Consider the following 21,615-nt stretch of genomic DNA (forward strand, 5'->3'; position numbering starts at 1 on the left):
GTAGTGGAGGGCTACGGAGCAATTTCGACCACCTGGGGATCTTTAACGTGCGCTGAAATCGCACAGTACACACGGACGCCTCTTCGTTTCGCCTCCATTTAAACGCAGCCGCCGCGGTCGGGATCGGACCCGTAAACCATAAATATTCAGAGGATGTCCACAAATGGTCCTAATGCCCAATGTCACTTGTCGATAATGTGTGAATATTGAGAGTATTATTCGATGAAGATAATCATTTAAGGGATATTCTGAAGATATTATTTCGTGGATGTTTTTTCAGTGCATAGAAATCTGGGTCAACTGCTTAAATGCTTTGAGTGGACGTATATTTAACTTGAAGTTGTAAACAAACATATTGCGCTTGTGCCGTCTCATACCGGGGAGAGATGTTTACTTAATTTTTTTTTTTTCATGCATGCCAACAGGTGCGGAAAACTAAACTTTGTAGAGACTCCTCACGTTGTGCTCAAAGTCACAAACGCCCGAGTTCCGAAACGAGAACCAACAATAGAACGCTATCATCTGGCAGCCTAGTGGCCACGGTTATCACCACCGGCCGCGCCGCTAGGGCCCCCGGTCATTTTGGAATACGCCTCCGTTTGGCCCCGGTATATTCAAGGCACTATAGCCCCGGCTAGCCCTGTCCCAGCAAGAGCAACCATTTCTGTTTCCTTTCAGTGTGTACCGAAATAATCTTGATGCACGGTGATTGTGAGATCTTGGCTTCGTCGCAACTTCTATTCATGGCCTCTCCCGATGGTATGCCTTGTGCCTCATGAAAAGGTGAGTAGCACTTACTTGAGTGCACCCGCTTGTAAAAATATGTGCTGGCAAAAACCGGTTGCTCCACAAGGGTGCTGATATATGGAATCAAACTGACTTTATTTATGAAGATAGTCCACAGCATGACTTTGATGTGGCCAGGGCATGAATTTCGATCAGCACCGCCACAGCCAAAGCAATAAAATGCGGGAGAGAATCGAAATTAATGGTGGCCCAACAGCGCAAAACATGCACAGACCAAGAAAGAAACCAAACGAGACACACGAACAGCGGTGAACTTACAGCTGATTTTTTTATTGGGAAGAATCACATCATATATATGCACACGAAGAAACAGCGCACATGCGCAATGCCAACGACCTCAAGTTTTGGTAAAAAGGAAAAAAACCATTTAAAAGCACGAGTGCATCGGCAGAACTGCTGCCCACTGTGCAGCATATTCATTTCCCGAGGAGATAATGTGACAAAAGGCGTACTCACGCACCCTTTACTTTTTCTGGTGTGAAAAGGTTTGGCTACTTCGCTGGTGCACTGGTAAGAATGAACGATCAAAACAGCACTGTCATCAAAAAATGACGTGCATTCGCACGTGAATCAATGCTTCGCAAGGTTAGTTTCTTTCTTTTTCAGCGAATTAGCGTGCTCCATGAGCCGCACTTTAATGCATTGCACAGTCTGGCCTATGTAGGTAAGGCCACAGGACAGAGCGATTTGATATACTATGCCAGTCTTGCAAGGAACATATCTATTTCATGATTTATATTGCACATATTTCTTCTGCGCCCCTCGTGCATTCCTTGAACCGCGGCTCCCACTCTTTCTAGTTTGTTAGGAGAAGGAAACAGAACTTTTACCCTATGCTTGCCTCCTACTCTTTTAACTTGGTGCAACAGCGTGTGTACATATGGCATGACTACTACCTTTCTTCTTCCTTACTCCGAACCCCTTTCCCGCCCTCACATGCTTGAAGACGATTTTAGCGCGCGGAGGACTTTGTCTGCACTTGAGACGAGAACTGAGTTCAGGAAACCAGCTTCCCTGCATTTGTCCGCCTGAGTTAAGAGACTGGACATCATTTTACGATGACAAGATTTTTTCACTGCCATGCCTAAGCATCCCGTAACAATGCTAGTTTTTACGAGCTTTGAATGAAAGGACCTGCAATTCAGAAGGGGCTTTTCACTCCTAGGTGAATACTGCCAACAGACATGGTGGGGTTGGAAAGACAACTTTAAATCGGGAAATTGTAAGGCTGTTTTTTAAGGGACTTCATGCGTGAGCCTTAGTCCCGACCCATTACGTGCAAAAACATCAAGAACATTTGACACAAATTCAGGATTCACAGAGCTAGCTAGCACCAGAAAATCTTCCACGGAACGGAAAATGTGCATGCAACAACTGGCTAAATCATTCTCAACTTTCATATCAACCCTACTTAGATAAATGTCGCTGAGGATGGGAGCTACCTTGGCACCTATGCACACACCAGATTTTTGCGTATAGTCGACCATCTCGCTCACCAAACGTGTTACTCAGGTAGTAAGATAACATTTCCAAAAAGGATCCGGTTAAGGTTCCACACTCATTTTGGAACCAGCATTCATCATAGTCCTCCGTAATACATTGCTGAACATACTGGATGAGTTGAGAGTGTGGAAGAGATTATACAAATCAACCACATCTACGCTAAAACCAGCACTGTATACCAAGCTCTCATTTTGGAGCAAATCAGCAACTGCCTCAGAATTAGGAAAGACAAATTGATCCTTTACGCGAAGTGACGACAAATGTTTGCAAAGATAGTAGACACAACCAACTGCAAGGAATTGCGGAATTCATACTTTCATTCATTATACTTTCTGTGTTGTAACAAAATCCTTCACGTCTTACCTTTCCCAGGAGTGGGCATTTATTGCATTGTTCTCATTTCCAGGTCCTTCCCTGTATTTGGTGCGTGTGCTGAAACAGGGATCCTTTGGAGGCAACCTGCAGCTTTCTTCTGTGCTTTTGATTCTGCCTTAGTTTCCATCGGATAGCTGTGACTGGTACGTGTGGGCAAAGGCGTTTCATATTTGCAGACCAGCATATGTATGGTCCAGTGCTTGTCAAGCCAACAATTTTTTTCTGTACAAAGTATGATGCTGCTGCAGTTCCACAAAAAAAAATATTTTTACAATTTTTAGACAGCTTACCTTCAAGTTCTTCGATTTTGTGATGGTGTATATATGTTATGCTACCACTGTTTTTTTTTTTTTTTCCTGTCATGCTGATGCGTCAAGGATAATGCTAGGCTGTTATTGCTAGCATGATCTGCTAAGGTAAAGGTGCCGGTTTCATTCTACACCAACTGATACAGGTTATGGGCTCGACCATCCTCAATTTCTTTTTAAAAAATCATAGCAAATTGTATTGCTATGAAGAATATTATCCCAGCTTGATTTTGGTTTGGCGAAAAAATATTTTCCGCCCGTGACCACCATCTTAAAGGAGTATAGACACCAAATTTTGGTGGTATTTTTGTAAGACATTCCTGTATACGGATTGCCACGTGGTTTTCGCCTACGACTGCTAAATAATTCTCAGTTCAATTTTCTTTTCTCGCCAGTTTCGGTTTCAGCAGCTGAGAGATGGCTGTGACATCACAATCAAGTCCGAGCCATGCACGGCATGAAAAAGCCGCAGTATAATAGCCAGCTCTTCACTTGTGATTCCGGTTCTTTAGGCAGGCTGGCTTCAGCGTTGTAGTGAATTTAAACATCACAGGATATCACAATTTTTTTTTCACCCGTCACGTGACCTAGACTTAACTTTGGCGTCACAGCCATCACACGGCTTTTGAAACCGAAACGGGTGAGGAAAGAAATTCAATGATAAATTGTTTAGCGGTCATAGGTGGATATCACCTGGTGCTTTCTGTACAGTAATACCTTGCGCATCATTACAGCTAATAAAACACGAACCCAAAAATTGGGTGTCTATAGGTCTTCGCCATGTTTAAAACAAACAGCAATCAAGGTGGCGCGGCAGTCGTCTATGGCCCCAGAGCAGGCGGAAAGCACGGGAGCGGCACTGTGGTGCCACCCCACTGCTGTGGCCATGCTTGCCAAGAGCGTGTTATTGTGATATACAGGCACCTTTTTGGCAGATAAAATACCCACACGCTGTGTGAGTACTTCTTGAACCTCAGTAGTGAGTACAAAAGCAGTACTTGGAAAAACTTCACGTACACAGCATGCATTGCCTTGTCCTGCACACCGTACCAGACCAAGAGCGGGTTCAAAGCTCACGAGCGAAGTTGTTGCTGCCTTGAAAATGAGCAGCGTTGATTGATATCTATTTGCTATTTGCCCAGCACATTAGCCGCGGAATGCATCGAGGATTGCAAAGCTTTGGGTGCGTACAACAACTTTCAGTCGGGTAAGTGGAATGTGATTTTTCTCGCTCGTAAACAGCGCACGCAAACCAGGTAGGAAGTACTCCGCTCAAAACTTCATTGCATTCTCGGATGATTCTTCATTCCGAGCACCAAATGAGCGTTGTTGGTAAGCATGGCAACAGTAGCAAGGGCATTGTGCCTTGACACCGTACAGGTTTGCTTATCCTTGAATTATTCCTTTAAATCACCACGCTGCACGCCTATCTGTTCTGTTCGTGGGAGGTTATTGGTGTCAGCGTTTATAATTTCTTCATGGATATTCAAGCTTTTAGCTTGCATTACAAGCTGCAGCATCCACATGCTGGTTCTGCAGTTAGGGCTACCCAGTTCAGTCCCGGCCGCCGTGACCACGTTTCTATGTAGGATAAACTCGTAATGCGACAGTGTGCCATGCAGTACATAGTTGATGCAAAGATCCTCAAAATCTGAAACAGCTAGGGGCCCATATGTCGCTCGGGACGCTCAACCCCACAACTCTCATTCAAAATTAGCTGCAGTGAATACCACTCAAACCCCTGAGTAATATAATAAAATTCAGCTCCAATTGAGCAAATCAGTTGCTGTCAGCGCATGCACATTTCATCACAAAATTTAAAATAATTTTAGGTGAACAAAGCTAATGTTAGCCATACAATATAACCACGGAGGAGTGCAACGCAGATCGCTTGCGCAGCAGCTCACTCTGCACATAATACATACAATTAGAAAGTGAAAAACAAAAATTTGCTTGAGGAATTGTTTACATTATAAACAGGTCTACGCATTAATATACTGGCTGCCTCGTCAACATTTTACGTGCACTCACAAAATGCCATTGCGTGTCATAAAGAAGGCCAAACTCGAGTTATTCATGACTTTTGAGCTCGTAACCGCTCTGGCGTAAAGGTGTCGGTATCCAGCCTTCGCGCCTCACTGCGATGGCCCAGTGTTGACGGCGACCTTCGTCCGTAAGAAACCTGTGCAAGCTTACTAAACTTTGCGTTCTTTATTTTCCAGTACATGCCACGGTGATGCAACTAGTCAGCATGGTGCTTTGTTTTTTATTTTTTCGGCTGCAGCAAACCATCACACAATCACAGTAGCCGAAAGCAACTGAAGCATTTTTTCCTACCACGCGAAAGTCTGTAATTACGACAGCGCCACCGCATCTTCATGACGTAGCCAGAGTGAAGGTGGTCTATACTCTTTTAAGTTTGTAATTGATAGCAAAACCTAGTCACTCAGATAAATTTGTAAAAGAATTACCTTTTTGATGCATCACTATAAACAAACATTTTCATATTAATAAAATGCATTGTTCTTTTGATGTGCAGGAAATAAACAAACTCTGCCTTATTTTTGTACAAATAAAAATCATAAAATATTGTCACGGACAATAGAGCTAGACGTGCCTAAAAGACAGGGAGAAGCTGTACCAGCAGCCAGTGCTCCGCACAGAGCGCGCGAGCAGACTTCAGCGTCTTTTTCTCCCAGGCACCACCTAAGAATCTCGGGAACATCAGGGGGCATTACTCCTCCTCCTAAAAAAAAAAAAAAAAAGCAGAGGCGGATCGCGAGCGATCGGCCTTATATTGGTTCAAATATAAATCGTAAAATATGGTACAAAAAGCTGAAATTTTGAAATGTTTATCAAATTTTATATTCTTATGGTACTAGACACTAGACTTGAGTTCCAGAGTGCCTGGGTTCGAATCCGACTGCCGGCAGCTGCGTTTCGATGGATGCAAAGCGGAGAGGCATCTGTGTGCTGTGCGATGTCAATGCATGTTAAAGATCCCCAGGTGGTCAAAATTACTTCGTAGCACTCCACTATGGGGCCTCTCTCCTTCCGCTTTCGCTCCCATCTTCCTTCCCTTGCAGCGCGATTTAGGTGTCCACGGAAAAACTTTTCCTTTCCTGTAAACCAATTATTACTATTATAATACTCAATCTATTTCTCCAACTGTTTTAGAAGACAGAAAGCCTATAAAAGAGATCAAACAACTTAAGGTGCACCTGCAAAAACATTATAAATGAGATCAAACAATGTAAGGTGCACCTGCAAAAATATTCTAAATCCGAGAAAATTACCTTATTAAGGTTTATACTTCGTCAGTTATGTAATGAAGTGGCCCTATTAAAAATATGAAAGATACTAGTTTGCACAGCCATTCATTGCCATTTAATTCTGAAGGTTTAATCAGGGTGCTTTTAAGTGAGAAAATAATTTCTCAAGTTGGGCCTTTGCAGGCAGCCACGGTGTTGCTCTGTGCCTGCTCATCGCAGCAGCCCACTTTCTGCTGGCTGCGAACTAGCAGTCCACTGCTTGAGTGCAATGGTGCTTTAGGCCTGGGCACTGTCCGCTTTAAATGTGCAAATTTTTTGCAGTTATATATGTGTATATATATATATATATAAATATTACATGACACAGTACCATTCAATGGCATTTATTTTTTAGAGCTTAATCTAATTTGTGCTTTAGATGAAAAAAAAAAAAAAAAACATTTCCATTCAGCGATCGCTTTGAACCCTGGCGTTGCTCTGTGCTTGCTCTTCACTGCAGTGGATGCCGGAGCTGACGTCAAGGAGACATGTACCAACACCTTGTGGGGGTTCTCACGGGACTCTGGCTCTGTGCTCAGAACCGAACGCCCCGCCGCTAGCTCTGACCACACCCGTGGCAGGGAAGAACGAAACACTGAGGCAGAGCCACCGGACTGGGCTGTTTATTGGGAGTGCCCAATTTTTATCCTTGGTCATAGCAGCATTCGCGCGCTCTGGCGTCGCGGCGTCGTCTCCCCCGGATGAGATGCTGTGCATTGATATGAGAGGGTAGGGGGAAGGAGGGGCCGCCCGGCACGCTACGCCAGTTCTCTCGCCCCTGCCCTCTCTGCCACTGCTTCAGGGGAAGGAGAGAGCTGAGGTATCCCCGTGAGGGAGACAGAGGGGGTGTTCGCCGTGTCGTGCGGGCGCGGGGAATCTAAAATTCCAACACCCTCCTCCCTTAATCGTGACCTCCACCTGGGTGCCATTTTCCCGATTGGAGTCGCACGGCTGGTCCTTCAGCAGGCCCATGTAATACAGGAATCAGGGCAGGGGTCGGGACTTGGGTTGTTGGACTCCACTCCTGGTGCCGCTGCCAAAGCAAGGAAGGCCACCCCCTATGCCGAGCGGGCCCCGCATGCAGGCCGTACTCTGACTCGTTCTGCTGAAATCCCTGTCGCCGCAGTCGCGAGGAAACACAAGGGGGCGAATTATCATGGCTCGCCTACCCGTCATGGGGTACCAGTACGCCCGTGGTACACAGCTCGCCCACGGCTGCGCCGACTTCCCGCAGGTCGTAAATCGTCATCAGACTCCATCCCGATAGGAGCTCCATACTGTTTTTGTTGAATGCCAGTCTCTGTGCTCGACCTCGAACCGAATACGGCACCTGCATTTGATAGCCCTCCTCGCAGCTGCGGGCAAAGAACAGTCTTCTGTGCAGCTTTTTGATCTGCATCTCAAATTACTTTGCGGGGAATTCTGATCCTTGTGCCATGGTTCAGCTTCATTTAAATTTTTCTTTGTGTCCGTGGCCTTCTTTCCTTTATTGTCGAAGCTGGCAGTGCCCAAGCCTAATGCAGCATTTTATTGAAGCAGTGGAGTGCTGGTTCTGTGTATATTTGCAGCCGGCAGAAAGTATCCTGCAGTGAAGAGCATGTAAGGAATTTACGGCGTTGTAGCAGAGCACCAGAACAAGAGGACCAGCGTGGCAGGCTTCTCGAACCGAACAGCCCATGCCGTGCTTGCTCACTGAGCACGCGTCGTTCAGCCTTATTTTCTTCTTTTGCTGGTGTGAACGCCTATCTTAGCGCCTCCGCTTTACAGCGGCGCTGTGCGCTACAGGGCCCCCCGACCAAATGGAGCGGCGAAATGTACGCGCCAACGGGGCAGGGATGGCCTCAGCGGCAGGCACGTCGACAGATAAGACAGCAACATCCGAGTGGAGCTCCTGGGGAGGTGTCTCCATGTATTTGGGTTTAAGGCGATTCAGGGAGATTACCTCTTCACGACCATCCAGCAGGATAGTCGCTGACTTTGTGGTCTTGTTGAGGACGCGGTACGGGCCATCATAGGGTGGGGCTAAGAGGCGCCTTTACAGTGTCTAGCCTTAGAAAAACATGTGTCGAGGAAGCAAGGTCTGGGTGCACAAAGATCTGACGGTCAGATGATCGAGGTGGGACTGGGTTTAGGTGTTGAATGCAGTCCCAGAGGCGTTAAAGGTACTGCAGGGGCTGGGACGAGGAAGCCGAAGGAACGAATAAGTCTCAGAGATGACTTCGGCCACCGAACAGCCAAGGTCGTGACGAAAAATGGTTCGTAGGCTAAGAAACACCACAGGAAGGTGACCAGCCCCGTGCTCGCGATCTAGGCGAGCAATGAGGGCAGTCTTGAGCTGACGATGGCGCCGCTCAACCATGCCGTTGGCACAAGGATGGTATGCTGTGGTGCGGCAGTGTTTAGTGCCGAGCAGACAGGTAAGAGAAGTGAAGAGGATGCATTCAAACTGGCGGCCACGATCCGTGGTAACAGCCAGAGTGGGAAATCCATGCTGAAATGAAGGCTTTGGCAACTGTTTCCGCAGTAATGTCCAGAATGGGCACTGCTTCGAGCCGACGAGTGAAGCGGTCAATCATCATCAGAATGTGCCGGCAGCCATTAGATGGAGGTGGTGGTCCAACCAAATCAAGGTGAACGTGGTCAAAGCAACAACCAGGTGGCAGGAAAGACTGGGGCGGAGTCCTTGTATAGTGAGTCATTTTGACTAACTGGCAAGCAAGACACGAGCGGGCCCACTGGCGAACATCTAATGTTTGGCCAGACGTACCGCTGGGTAATGAGGCACCATGTGGCTCTGATGCTGGGATGGCAGATGTCGTGAAGGGAATGGAAAATGGCAGGAGGAAAGACCCCCGGGATGGATGGACGCGGTAGAGCCGATGACAAGTCGCACCAGAGCAATCCGGTCACAAGCGGATGAGGCACGAGCTGCAGACGGAGGGCACGGGGGTGGTCACGCAGGGCCTGAAGCTCAGGGTCTTAGTTATGTTGTTAAAAATTTAGAAATTTCATCTTTTTGTACCTTTCTTCTGTGACTTATACCTAAAAAAACGCTAAGTTGGTTTAATTTGCTGCATTCAAAAGTGCAAGTCCTGCACCGCGATAACCTTTGCACATGCGCAGTTCAGCTGCCCCTCCACGCGCAGAGAGAAAAGAGCGTGCGCAGTTTAATTTAAAGGCGTTGGAGCCTAAATGTTTTATGAATTTGTGAAGCCTCTTCGTAGACAATACGACATGTGAGCAATATTTCTTTTTACACAAGCAGTATCTAGAGTGGCAGGGAGTACTCAGGAGGAGAGATGAAATGCTGGTGTCACCGTTAGCGACTGATTTCTCAAGTGAAATGTACATGTCAGTATTGATTTTGTGAGTGCAGATCCCAAAAGTTATGCTGCACGGCCATTCATTTCAGAGTGGTGGCAAATTGGCCATTTTAATGAGTTTGGTTCAACTGGTGGGAAGATTTTTTTTTAATCCAGGTTTTCTGTGATAAAGGAGCCTTTGTTGCCGTGCGGTTTTTCGTCCATAGCTCATCATCATCATCATCATTAGCTGGACTATACCCAATGCAGAACGAAGGCTTCTCTCATAATCCTTCAGTTAACCCGGTCTTGTGCTAGCTGCACCCACTTGACCCCTGAAAACTTACTTACCTCGTCCACCCACCTGACTTTCTGCCGCCCCCTGCCACGCTTGCCTTCACTTGGAATTCAATTTGTTACTCTTAGCGACCATCGGTTATCCTCTCTTTGCAATATATGTCCTGCTTGTGGCCATTTGTTCTTGATTTCGACTAGAATGTCATTATTTAGAGTTGATTTCTTGGACCCACTCTGCATGCTTCCTATCTCTAGACTACACTTACCATTTTCCATTCCGTAGCTCTATGCATCTACTTCAACTTAAGTATAACCCGTTTAATTAGCCTTCACATTTGAGCCCCATAGATGAGTACTCGTAAGATGCAACTGTTATTTACTTTTCTCCTGAGTTATACCGGTAAGCTACTAGTCATGACCTGCGAGAACTTGCCAAATGCGCTCCATCCTAGACTTGTTCTACAGGTTTTCCTTCTGAATTTAATCCTAGTGCCAGCGGAAATAATCTGAGCGCCAACTGATACAATCTGCGCACCGTGTAATTTAATTTGAGTGCCAGGCATTTAATAAAAGCGGCAGTGTATTTAATCCGAACGCTAACTCGAATAATGACAGTGCCAAACAATTTAATCAGAGTGCCAATGCAGTTAATACAAGCGCCAGCGGATTTAATTCATATGTGAAAAATGAATGCGGTAGAGGGCTCTAAAGCACAAAGCATGAATTCCAGAAATAAATCGAAATTGAGATCACTTCGCAGACCATGCGACGCTTAGGTGTCACATCTGCATGCACTATTTCGCTTTGTTCTTGTATCGTGCAAAAAACCAAGAACCACGCGCAGCTGAAAAACTGCAGTTTATGACACACCTCTTGCAGCTTTTAGTTTAGACTTATGACAAGTGAATAAATATGACTGTCATCTTCTAATCGGCTGGTCAAGCACTGCTTATTATGGGTTGTCATATGCACTGAATCTGCATGCCGATGGCATTTCGGCCTTCACTCGACAGCCTGCTGTTTTTACGAAATGGCAACCGGTGCAGAAATGTATTTGTGTTTCTAATAATGATTCAACGCCACTAACAGAAAAGAAGGATTAGCATAAAGCAGAGTTGGTTCAGGCAAGAAGATATGGAGCCAGAGAAACATATCTCATTTTACCGCTTTCTCAATTTTACACGGCCACTACCACGGAAATAGAGAGCGCACACCGTTGCATTCAGTCTGGCTGTGACATGGCAAAGTGGCTGTAACTATGTACAGCAGAGCTTACAACCCAAACAGCAGTGCTTAATTTTATTTTCTGGGAGACATTAGGTTTAAAACACTTGCATCAAGGCAATGTTTTTCATAATACTGATTTAAGGCTATCCTATAAGTTGACGCTTCGCTGATTTGGCGCATTGTCTGAAAGATTATCTCAATTTCGATTTATTTCTGGAATTCATGTTTCGTGCTTTGGAGCCATCTATTGCATTCATTTTCCACATATGGATTAAGTTGGTTTGCACACGGATTAAATTTGCCAGCGCTTGTATTAATTGCTTTGGCACTCAGAGTAAATTAGTTGGCGCTGGCATTATTTGAGCTCGCGCTCAAAATAAATATGCTGGCGCTTTAATTAAATGCTTAGCACTCAAATTAAATTACATGGCACGCAGACTATATCAGTCAGCGCTCAGATTATTTGCACTAGCACTAGGATTAAATTCGGGGGAAAACCTGTAGTTATTGCCCTTTCATGGTCCGGATCTGCGGTTGTTACCTGTCCTAAGCAGACACATTCGCCGACAACATCCAGTGCTTTGTTACCTGCAGTGTGGAAGTACTGCTCCATTCACTCCGTTTGCTTCATTCTGCTCCAAACTGCTTCATTCTGCTCCATCCTGCCCCAAAACGCAATATTGTTCCAAAACTCCAAAACTTGATGTTTTGCCATGATGTTTTGATGCCTTGTTATTGTGCCATAAAATTTAGCAAAACATGATTTTTGCTTAACATTAATTGTATTGGGCCATTAATTGCGCCAGGTACAAGAAATGCGGTTCGATGCAATTTGATTAGGTGACTGTGAGAAGTGCAGCAGGGCAGTGGCATGTTGTGCTATAGGCCTTTTCACGAGCCTCGGCGAAACTGGTTTGACTGGGCTGTGGGGCGGGTTTGGAAGAGATAATTCTCAACTTCTCCTGTGCGAGCAGCACAGCCCAGTATTCAATATGGCAGCTCCCATGACCACTTTTTGAAACGGTCTATAGACCAGAGCAATGAGGGTAAATTGAACACTGCCATTTTGAGAGCGTTCTAGCACCATCTATAGGTGCCGCAGCGAAACTATGGCTCTGGATTGTCAAACGAGGCAGCCGTGGGTGTCTAGCTCTAGTGCTTCTATGTTTCTTTGAAGTTTTCAGAACTGGCTGCTGATAAAATTGTCAAAAGTTAATTTCTGCCTCACAGCAAGGCTATTCTTTACATCTTGCGAGGGCAGAGGCAAGTACAGTGTCCACAAGTGAAGCGAGTAGTTCCTATAAGCGCATGGTACCGTTGCATGCAGGCTTGCTATGGCTGTGACTTTTCTTATTTGATTTGCACCCCCAAGTAATGTCCCATGTACAAGCAAAACCTTTGCAGTCCGCAATATGTTTTACCTTTGCGTGGTGACTGCAAAAAATCTGCCGCAGCCCACACCTCACAAAACAGACCGCATGCCGCTACTGCGAGTGAATACTTCTCACTGGCGATGATTCCCCGGTGTCTCTTTTGTTTTGTTTTTTCGTTCCAGCAGGGTTGAAGAATGAATCAGCAGCACATCAACCAAACAGGAGATATCAAGGTCTTATTTTTGTGACTGGTTGGCATTGCTTATCATGGCTGTTAAAAAAAAAAAGGCACTTCCTTGCTGAAATGAAAACGGAGACATCAGGGAATCGGAGCAAATGAGACATGTTTACTCGCACTTGCGGCATGCCACCTGTTTGTGCGGTGCGGACTGCAACAAATTTTTGCAGACACCACGCGAGGGTAAGATATATTGCGTACTGCAAAGGTCTTGGTAATATGTGGCATATTATTGGGCATGCAAATTAAAGTGGAAAAGTCACAACCGTAGTATTTTTCGCATAGAAAGGTACCATGCACTTAACCGAACCAGTCGCTCCACTTGTGGACGCTGTGCTTGCCTCTGCCATTGCGAGATGTGGAGAACAGCCTTGCCATGAGGCAGAAATGCACTTTTGACGATTTTGTGAGCAGCAAGTTGTGAAAACTTCAAAGAAACGTAAAGGCGTAAGCGCTATGAATACCCATGGCCACCTCGTTTGGTAGTGCAGAGCAGTCATTTCGCTGCAGCACCTCTAGGTACCCTTACAGCGCGCTCAAAATGGCAGCGATCAATTTACCCTCCGTATTCTGGTCTATAAGGGTCGTCATAGTCTAAACGATGGCAGCACACCGGTGGTGGAGGTACAGTGCACCTTGGCTGGGCCTGCCTGATCATTTGGTTGATTAAAGTCTAAGGTTGCCCTGATTCTATATTTGATCCCAGATATATCAAATGCACATATATCATATTCCTATATCGAACTCTCAAAATATCCCCCTGAAAATCCCACATTAAAGTTTAGCAGCGTTGTTCATGTCCATCGAATTGCGTGTCGTGCCCTCCAAAGGATTGTTTTAACAGCTCACCGACGATCATTTTTCATGCATGGAGCCGGGTTGTACAGTCTTGGCAGCTGCTGCCTGCCAAGATTTCCGGCGCCTGCGAAGCGGCATTTGGAAGTGTGCCCAGTGTACTCTCCTTTTCGGCACTAGGTGGGAGGTGACATTCAGTGCGTGTGTACGCCTTGTGGGTCATCGCCGCACCCTTGGTGAGCAGTGTGTTGCCGGCAGGCAACGCACCGCTGCCATACATGTACCATATTCATGCTTCTGGGTTATAGAGAGCCTCATCTGTTGGTATGCTTTATATGAAATTGCCTAGGTATCTAACTATTTCGTGATCCCCTTCAAGTTCAATATATATAACTGTAGTAGCAATGACCTTAGTAAATTCCGTATACGCAACAGGTAGTATGTTGATTGGTCTGTAATTTTTCGAGTCCTTAGCATCCCCTTTCTTAAAGATTAAAATAATGTCAGCATTCTTCCAAAACTCCGGTGACAATGTCCAGACATTGCATGTGCAGGATGGCCATTTTTCAAGCACAATATCCCCACAGTCCTTCAACAAATCTGCAGTTACCTGAGCCTCCCCAGCTGCTTTCCCCCTTTTCATAGCTTCTAAAGCTTTCTTAACCTCTTCCTTTGTCACTGACGGAACGTCTGATTGCTCTTAACTATTGCTAATCTCATTATCAGCCTCGTTACTAGGCTACTGCACAGATCAGTGTAGAACTCCTCGGCTACCTTGGCATGCATACATCGGATTTTCACCTACTTAATTTCCCGGGTTAAGTGGAGAAATATGGGAGAGGCCTTCGCCCTGCAGTGGGTATAGTCAGGCTTATGATGATGATGATGATGATGAATTTCCCCTTCACCTCTTTCAGGCTAGCACTGTTTTTTTAGAGCGTGCTCTATTCTCTCAGTAATATACTTCCTTGCGTCGAACAAATTACGTTCACTGAGTACCTTTAACATCTCTGCCAGTTCCATCCTGACCGCTGTAATGGAGGTTTTCGTGCCTTGCCATTTCATAATCAGATATTTCGTCTGCTTAGGTAGTTTACTGATAGCGTGTCTAATTATCCTATTGCCTACCTCTGCCATGCACTCATTATCAATGGCTCTGAAATTATCGCTCATTGCTTCTAGACTAAGATCGCCTTCGTCGCTTAAAACTGAATATCTATTCTGTTCAGAGATCCTGAATTCGTACACCTTCCCTCGTGTGGCAAACCTTATCCGTTCCCTCCCAAGTGTAGCTTGCTGCCGGGCTAGTTAATGATTCATGGAGTCAAGAATTTAGCGCAAAAATAAAGAACAGACGAAGAAGGACATATAAAATGATCGACTAGCGCTAGTCAATCGCCTTATGTGTCCTTCTTCGTCCATTGTTCTTATTTTTGCGCTACATTCTTGACTTCGTGTAGCAAGGGGCAGCAGAAAATGAAGTGTGCGAATGAGATGAAGTTTTCAAGGATTAGGTAGCCACAGCTGGCTAAACATTAAGATAGGCATCTAGGGACCTTGATGTCGATAGTGGGACCTTGCCATTTTCAATGGGTTCAATGACCAAGATACATAGGATTGGCTTCCCTCTTACAAGCGGTTAAGCATCCACAACCGGGGAGGCGACGCTGGGAAGCTGAACAACATGGTGTTTTATGTGACAGGCGTTGCCAGTTTGTAGAGCAGAAACCATAAAGCAAACTTCACCACCTAGTCTGCTTTTAAACGCGCCTTTTCTTAGATCTTTGGCCGCTCTTGCATACAAAAGCTGTGTTCCAAACAGTACTTGTGAGCCTAAACCCAGCTGCAAGGATCCTTCACCAGTTATACTGAAGACATTGTGAACCTGTGTACACATCTAGAAGTCTCCAGCCAGAGATGGATCGGATAAAGCGCATTCTCAAAAACATCAAGGCTGACGCAGTCCAGATGTTGTTGCCCCAAACCCTATCACTGTTGCCAATATATTCATGCTTTGCCAGGAGCAAAGCAGCGCATTCTGGTTCAGCCACCTTCTGTGCACTTTGAATTACTTTCCAGCTTAGTTCCGTCAGCAGCTTGCTGCTGGACCAGTTTAAAGATTGCGATTGGGGAGGTGACATAACAGCTACTCCTAATTAAGAACATTTGGGGATCTCCATCTAGCCTGGCCATGACCTTTCAGGCTGATTTGCGAGCAAGTGTCTGAAGTGCTGCCATTCATTAATCTGCAGGTTCCTGCTGCGGTAACGCTCATGTATGGCAACGTCAGATCTGGTCAGACATGTTTATCCCGTTCCGCCTTCCATTGTAGCCTACCGCCTTCATTCTTACGTAGCCATCCCCTTTTTGTGTGGACTTCTGGCGCACATATGACAACCTTCTTATTTGTTATGCGTGCAGAGTTTCTGGTCACATTGTGCGTCATTGTCGCCACCTGCAGATGTGCCTGCCTTTACGCGCCTCCTGAGCCCCGGTCACGTCTGTCCTGCAGACAACTTTGACACCTCCACTCACCACCTGCCTACTCGCCTTCATCCTCATAACGCCACTCGGTTTCTTTGCTGCATCTTTGCCCCAGGAAAACTAGTTACTGTCTGAGGCAAGAACTGCGATTATGTCAACAAATGTAGGGCCACGTATTGTTCCTACAAATGTACTTGAAGCGGTGGAGGGCCGTTTCTTGTTGATACTGGTGCTACTGTATCTGTGATGTGTAGGAAACTGCACAAGCTAATAAAAGTGAGGACATCATTATCTGTGCTTTCGCTTCTCACACCATAATGTGCAGTGTCTTTCGGCTTTGACCGCCTGCACGGCCAGGGTCGCCATTCACAGCTCATTATGTACCACAGAATTTGTTCTTTCGTCGTGCTCCTGTGACACCATTTCAGGTTTCGACTTTCTCTCTGACCATGGCACCATCATCATCTTCGGCTATGCTCTTGCCATTTTTTTTTCTTTGCTGCTGCACACCTATTGCATCTTCACCTAAAAAAAAAAAGTGCAAGACACTCCTATATAAAAACGTACACAATATCCTTGAAAACCTACTTGTTGTGAGATGCTAGTCATTGTTGCATGGCTAGTGTTTTGTACTTTCCAATGTGCAGAAAGTGCTGAGCATTATTTTCATCAAGTCACACTAGCTTCATTTTTTATTTATCGATTCAATTATACATACTATCGATCCAACCTGGACGAAGATAGGAGTAGACACAATGTCAAACTTGGAATAGCGCAGCCATTTCGTATCTAAAAAAGAAAAACAACTTAACCAAAAAAATAAAAGTGGACTCTGCTCAGTTCTATGGTGCAGCTAGGAAGTGTTGTATGGTGCTTCATTTCTTTCTTTTCTGACATGATGGGAAGTTTTACTGAAGAGCCAAGATTTTTTTTGGGGAAGCAGTTTCAGATAACAGAAATAAGCAGTTGGTCATATATGTGCTTGGTAGAAGAACATCGCTGCTATTCTGCGAGCATGAAACTGTGCGGCTTGTGCGAGTTCCTAACATTTTTTAGTTGGCCCAGTTATTGTGAAATAGGGGTCTGTTTCTAACTAGACACGCAAGTATTTAGACATTTCTTGACAGATGAACATAGCGCATGCCTGCAAGACCTGAAAGGCACTGTGTTTTGTTGTGCCCGAGTGCATATTTAGCAAATATGGTAAGTGCAGCACATGCCCTCTCATTTTGGAGATGTAAATTCAGGGGCTAACCGGATGGGTAGTAAGGACCTTGTAATACTTGTAAATGTGGTGAGTACACTGAATTCTCATTTGAGGTGGAAAAAGATTGCTAGATCAAGGCAGTGCATCTTACTGTTGCATTTCATATTGCTTCCCCACAGTGGCTGCAAGTTTTAGATGCATAGCCGCGGATGTCCTGCTGATGACAGGAAAGTTGCTTGCATTACAGACCATATTTTGCGAACATATTTTATAAGCATTGTGTTCGTCCAGAAGAAAAGAAGGATTGTAGTATAAGATTATTTCAATTTGAGAGTTTCTATAGGCTCTCCAAGAGCATTATGTGCCTTTATTTGGACATATGCTGCATCATTTGTCATTCCTCGTTCATATCCATACAGGTGCATAACCTGCAGGATTTTCATCCTCCTAGTGTGTGGGCGCTCATGCATGAAGGAAAAAATAAGAGTGCGAGACAAAACAAACTATCGCTTGTTTCTATGCTTGCGCCGCTTTGTTTAGTGCATTTATAAAAGATTTGTATAGCTTGAGTCCCTGTAAAAAGTAAAAAAAAAAAAAAAAATCACGGGTGAGTTGTGCTCTAGTTGATGCCAGTAGTTAGGATGCTTTGCTGTCAGTTGAACACATCAACAAAACTGCCAGGCTCAAATTAGCCGCTTGTTTTCCAACATGTCAATCCAGTTGGATTCGTAATTTGACTGTTCAGCGTCAGTGTATTCTTCCTTTTGGGCTCTGCGAAGTATTTTCATAGTCACTTCTATTTGTGCTTGGAATATTGCTTGCGAGAAGAAAAAGGAGCAAGGGAATATCTTCACATTTCCACTGGTTTCTCACAGGTCTGCGCGGATGTGCCTTGCGATCCCTGCTACATGTCGTGCGTCAAATGTCTCGATAAAGCAAAGCAGCCCTTGCGAGGTCTATCTGCGCAAACATGCACTCGTTTAAAATAAGTATTTCAAATAGGGCGCCGAAACTGCATTTGCGAGCGGTGCAGAACTGCAGAAGGCGGCACTTACCAAATTTTAACGAATCATTTTTTTTTCTCTATTTAGGATGCAACAAACTAAGCTTTCTCAACAAGAATACAGTTCTAAATGTTGAATTGATGTTAGATGTCATTCAGAAGGGAACTTTTTTTGGTAACTGATATTTTCCATGAAGTTGTAATTGCTGTAATTTCGAGTAGTGGCGCTGCATACCTTGCTGCATTCGCTTTTGGATTTTCTTCATGGCGCCGTGCTTGAAGCATATAACGTCCGGCAAGTGGTTCGGCGTTAGAGGCAGAAATATGTGCTGTTGTTATGCTGTTACATTTCCTCTTTACCGCTGTGGTTATCATATGCTTTCTCAGTTTTTATAAGTCGGCAACCAGACCCTTAAACGCTGTGCTAAAGCATTGTTGTCGTACACTTGCAACCTCGACGAACCGAGACCACCGATACGCGCAATTCACCTCATCTTGGTAAGTTCGCTCCTGTTTAAAATGTCCGTGCATCGGAAACGAGCTTAGGAGAGTACAGTGATTTTAGCGGCTTCTGCGAGGTTAAAATGGTTCAATGCCATTTATAATGTCAATGCGTGGGGGCAAGTACGGAACTTGGGCGAGCGCACTAAAAGCATGTTCGGAATGTATCGGCAGGAAGAAAGTAATTTATTGTTTCCGATGTAAAAAGTGCCAGTTATTCTCTGAAAAACGACAGGACTGTACAGAAACGTGCACGCAAGATTTGAAGTAATCGACACCTCCTCTATTTTTTCTGTGCCTGCCGGATCCCGGAGCGAACAATGGGAGCGCGCCGTCGCTCAGTGTTGCCAAATGTCGGTGAGCAAAAGTAGCTAGATGGCAATGTGAAAGTCGCTAAAATAGCTAAAAAAATCTAGCAAGGAGCTAAAAGTAGCTAGATTTTTTCCCAGGAATTTTTATTTTATATTTTGGATATATAACACATTTATTGGTAGCCCTATTATTGTAAAAATTAAACACAGCTTTCAAGACATGGTTTCCTGCAAGCGGCTACGCATGACAAGTGCTAACTAACGAATAACGAATGATAAATGTGCCCAGGTTTCGATTCTGATAATTTAGGCAGACCTATAGTTTTCACAAAGCGTTAAAGCTTGCGCGCTAAGAAAAGGTGAGCTGCGAATGATCACTGCTCTGTAAAAAGAATGGACGTTTACTTACTTTTTGCTTATACACACAGGCCTATGAACGGAGAGTTATGAAAGGTTTAATGACTGTCCAGGCGATATCTTCAGTCCGCGACTCGGCGTAACTCGGACCGGTGGGCCTCTTGGTCGGCGCCGACCGCGCATGATCCGCAAAGAGAGTCGAATCAGACAGTCGCGATTCCAGGCGCCGTATGTTCGCCGCGCAGGGAACGTTAAGAGTTTAATAGGAATGCGTACACACATGTGACTTCGATGCTCATCGGAGCGCTGCGCGATAGGCGACACCCGTCAGAAGCTGCGCCGGCGCATCAGCCGCATCGCCTCGCCTCTTTACTTTTGAGCATTTTTTTCTTTTTCCCGCTGAGGCAGACATGGAGGAAGCTCCATGGCAGCACTGTGCTTCATCATGGAGGCAGAGGCGGCGAGTCTCAACAGTCGCGCCTTGTATTGCATCCTCCTCTCTCTTTTCAGGTGTTTCCTTCTTTCTCTCAAGATATCTTTGTCTGGTCTGCGTCTTGTTTAAAAGCTACCAGATGGCGCTGTGTGTCTGACGTCAGTTTCCTCATGTCTAGCGTATATGAGAAGATTTTTCACGTCAGAAAAGTAATTTTCTAAAATTTAGCCAGATTTAAGCCAGATTTCGCCAAAATAGCTAGATTTGTAGCTAGATTTGAAGCAAGGAGCTAAAACAGCTACTCGTAGCTAAAGGCCGAGGCTAGAGCCACGCCCGTGGCAGCAGCCGACCCCACACACGTTTCTCCTGCTGCCACGCACGGAAATACGTCACACTCACGTGACCCGTGCATGATGACGTCAGTGGTTGTGCGCTTCCGTTTAAAATGGCGCGTTGCAAGGCGTGCAATTCCTAGCATTGCCTCCTTAGCCGAGTGGCGTTTCATCTGTGTGAAATTTGTTCGTTGTCATAGCTTTAAAGCCGTTAATTTTGTTGCGGCGGTATTAATTATTGCTATTGGTACGCATGAGTTCTTTTGTGTTGCGAGTTGTGCGGTAAAGACGAAGTGTTTCACGCGCACAGCGAGAAAAAGATGCTACATATTTTGGCGACAAGGATGGTAGCGTAAACCAGGACTTCGGCGTGGACTGCTGACCGTCCATCATGAGCTTTTCGGGTCTTCAGCCGCCTCCGCCCTTCCGTGGGAGTAATGGAGGCTGGCGTTCCACAACTACATGCTGGCGTCTGGTGCCTCCACTAGATACCTCCACACTTCTGCTAACCGGAGAGGGCTATCCTGCCAGCGAATTTTCTACACATTGTCGCCGTCGTCCCCTTCAGCGCCTACCGCTGCTGCCTCACACTCCGGTGACGATGCTATCTTTTTACTGGCGACGCACTACAAATCTTCCATAAATGTGATCGCCGCACGCCACCGTTTTCAACGCTGAGTACAAACTGCCGGAGAGATGGCATATGAGTACACATCGCTGCCCTTCGCAGCCTTGTCGGCGACTGCGGTTTTTTTGGGAGCTTCGCAGACTACAAAATCAGGAACCAGCTGGTGAAGAAGACCATTAGTCACCATTTCGGTGAACGCCATCTCCTTCTTGACTTTCTCGCGCGCCCTGGCCTTTGCTAGACAGTGCCAGCAAGCTTGCCATGAAGCAAATGAGCTGTCGGGAGAGGTGGCTCCAGTACAGCGCGTGAGATGCGAGTGCACATCATAACGGGTCCCTCAGGTCCCTTGCATCAAATGCAGTTGCCACGTATGTAAATCTTCATCTGCACTTCCGGAGCGCTCGTGCTATCGCTGCGGTTCTCCTACCCACCTGGCGAACGACTCCACGTGGCAAGCTCGCAAGTAGAATAGCCAGCCTCTAATCCGCGGGCGCACGACTCTCCGTCTTCCCCGGCACGCGTGCCGGGGGCGGGGAAGAGGACGCCCATTTCCGATGGAAATAAAAAGTTGTGCAACCAACCAATCGCAAACGGAAGTGTCGTCGGTGCGGCAAAGTGGGCCATTTGGAATCTGCAAGTCGTCTGATCGTTCCAGTGAAGTGCAGAAAGTCGAAGATAATTCCTCCAGCAGTGATGCTATTGTACGTCTCCACTGTTCCTCTGCAACCTGTTGCTTTGCCAGACAAGCTTTGGGATAAGCCTGCAATCGACATCGTGGGGCGTTTCGACCAAGCTCCTAGTAACTGTCGCTTTGCTATAACAC

The 21,615-nt window shown here is 45.7% G+C and overlaps 1 protein-coding gene and 2 long non-coding RNA genes across 8 annotated transcripts in view; 2 read left to right on the plus strand and 1 right to left on the minus strand.

Annotated features, from left to right (window-relative positions):
- The first annotated feature begins 602 nt into the window (after window positions 1-602).
- LOC146204654 (queuosine 5'-phosphate N-glycosylase/hydrolase-like) overlaps window positions 603-21,615 on the plus strand; it is a 106,009-nt gene continuing 84,996 nt past the window's right edge. The window contains exons 1-2 of one of the 6 annotated variants that reach the window (XR_014703994.1): window positions 603-783; window positions 2,717-2,828. Coding sequence is in view for 3 of the 6 variants with exons in the window: in XM_084589357.1 (XP_084445483.1) it covers window positions 4,151-4,200 (50 nt within the window). In the remaining 3 variants the exon portion in view is untranslated. Of the gene's footprint in view, window positions 784-2,014; window positions 2,030-2,716; window positions 2,829-3,464; window positions 4,201-18,462; window positions 18,729-21,615 lie in introns of those variants that run through there. The other 5 variants (XR_014703996.1, XM_084589357.1, XM_084589356.1 and 2 more) reach the window with 5 other exon arrangements.
- LOC146204655 (uncharacterized) lies at window positions 5,835-19,940 on the minus strand. Its single transcript, XR_014704012.1, has 2 exons — window positions 19,452-19,940; window positions 5,835-6,115 (listed from the first exon to the last, which is right to left on the minus strand). It is a non-coding gene; the product is annotated as an uncharacterized LOC146204655 (long non-coding RNA).
- On the plus strand, window positions 13,302-16,311 carry LOC146204656 (uncharacterized). The gene is made up of 2 exons (XR_014704014.1): window positions 13,302-13,885; window positions 15,998-16,311. It is a non-coding gene; the product is annotated as an uncharacterized LOC146204656 (long non-coding RNA).

The sequence above is a fragment of the Amblyomma maculatum genome, chromosome 1, assembly GCF_055883805.1.
Source record: "Amblyomma maculatum isolate TAMU_Amacu chromosome 1, ASM5588380v1, whole genome shotgun sequence".
NCBI classification, from domain to species: Eukaryota; Metazoa; Arthropoda; class Arachnida; order Ixodida; family Ixodidae; genus Amblyomma; species Amblyomma maculatum.